Raw genomic sequence first — 1978 nt, 5'->3', positions numbered from 1 at the left:
TATAAATCATATTAAAAACGTGAGATTATTATTCCTAAATGAAATTAACATATAAATTAAAATAAAATAAAATAAAATTTTATATAAAAATCTCCTTTGCAAGCACATACATCTAGCCGCCTTTATTCTAACATGTAATAAAAAAAATATATCTACTTCCAGTCCTCTCTATACACATCATCATTCCAGTCTTAACACGCAATAGAATCATAGCCCTTGAAATTATTCATGAAACTTCTACAATAAATCCATCACAAGTGACTAATAACCTAACCCCCATAAATAACATTATCAACAACAATGCCCACCACACACTCTAATGAATTGATGGGCAAATGCCATATGGTCTCTAATAATTTATTTTACCACAATCAACCAACTTGCATGTCATATTTTCTCACCTATAAATACATCTCATCCTAAGGAGAACAAATCATGCGAAGACAGGAGAAAAGAGAGCGATCATATTGATGGCATTGAGGTGGTTTCTCCAGGCGACGGGCACGATGATCGTCGAAAAATCAACTGATAATGACGTTAAGACAGCATCAATGATGGACGGAAGAAAACTGTTCAAAGTAAGGAGTTTTGGGAGCGAGGGATTTAGGGTTCCGTTGCACTATCCGAGGTATAAGAAGGAGGATTATGAGAATATGGATGAGTGGAAGTTAGATATGTTGCTGAAAGAGTATGGTTTGGAAGTCGAGGGGACTTTGGATGAGAAGAAATCGTTCGCCATGGGAACATTTTTGTGGCCTGATCAATTTTAAGATATTTTTTTGTGTGTTGTTGATGTATCTTAGCTAATGGTTTCCATGCATTAGTTATGTATGATAGATTAGTCATAAGCATGAGTTTGGTAAGAAGTATTATCTTTTTGTTAATGTTGCATGTACATGGAGCAAGCACAAGTAAGATTGTCTAATTAGTATTTGCTATGATGGAGATAGCAATGACAATAAAGATAATATATGTTGATAATTGCAGGAGTATTGTTATTTTAATTTTAAATGATTGGTTTTATTTTCTTATCAAGTCTTTGTCATCAATAAAATCTTCTACCATCATATCTTAAGAAGAATAAATCATGTTATTTTCTCTTTTTGGAATAATCTAATTAAGTTATATGAAACATATTTTATTTCTATTTATTTTTTTTATTGAGGTTTAGTTTCGATGTAGAAGTTTTCACCTTGAATGATTTTTGGGTAATTATACATACATGACACTCAATTCTGATGTATTTACATATCTAATATCTAAAGATTTATATTTACATGCATGCCACTCAAATCTTCATTATCATATAAAAAATATCATAATCACTCTTTTTCAAAAATGAAATATTACGCACACACACACACATATACATATACATAAATTTAGGACAACTAAGATATTTTTGGAGCAGTTGCAGCTTATTAATAAAATTGTTGTGAAGCTGTTGAATAATAATCTGATGCTCAAAAAACAGCGGTGGTTATTATAAAAAATATGTATTTTTTAAAAGTCAGACTGCACCTAAAAAGCTGGCACCGTAGCTATCCAAGAGTGATGATAAAATGCAGGTTTCAGCGGCAGCTTTTTGAAAAAACTATTAAACTGCAGTTTATCCAAACAGATAAAACTACAATGTGGTATCACACCGCCACCTCAAAAGGACCCTCAGTTACAAGTACAAATATTAAATTTAAGCTGTTATATGTATATGGCAATGCATAAGAATTGTGTGGTTTGTATTTAAATTTCCCATGATTTTTTAATCTTGGAGGTCGCCCATCGTTGCCATTAATGCCTCAAGCCATATGGAGATTTAATTCCACCTCTTGAAAAGTCATATTTGCCCTCAAATTTTAAAAGATTGGACTTAAGACTAATATGCATGAATAAGGTAAAATCATAAAACAATTTGTTTGCTTTATGGTGACACTATAAAATGCAATGTTACTAAGGATTTCTTTCTCCTTACAATCCACAT

General features: G+C 31.5%; 1 protein-coding gene across 1 annotated transcript; it reads left to right on the top strand.

Annotated features, from left to right (window-relative positions):
* The first annotated feature begins 424 nt into the window (after window positions 1-424).
* On the top strand, window positions 425-981 carry LOC110037917. The gene has a single exon (XM_020742657.1). It carries the CDS (start codon window positions 471-473, stop codon window positions 768-770), a length of 300 nt encoding a protein of 99 aa, XP_020598316.1. The 5' UTR covers window positions 425-470; the 3' UTR covers window positions 771-981.
* Window positions 982-1978: the final 997 nt, after the last annotated feature.

The sequence above is a fragment of the Phalaenopsis equestris genome, unplaced genomic scaffold (assembly GCF_001263595.1).
Source record: "Phalaenopsis equestris unplaced genomic scaffold, ASM126359v1 Scaffold227109, whole genome shotgun sequence".
NCBI lineage: Eukaryota > Viridiplantae > Streptophyta > Magnoliopsida > Asparagales > Orchidaceae > Phalaenopsis > Phalaenopsis equestris.
The sequence above is the reverse complement of the archived record's forward strand: the minus strand, read 5'-3'. Positions and strand labels throughout refer to the sequence as shown.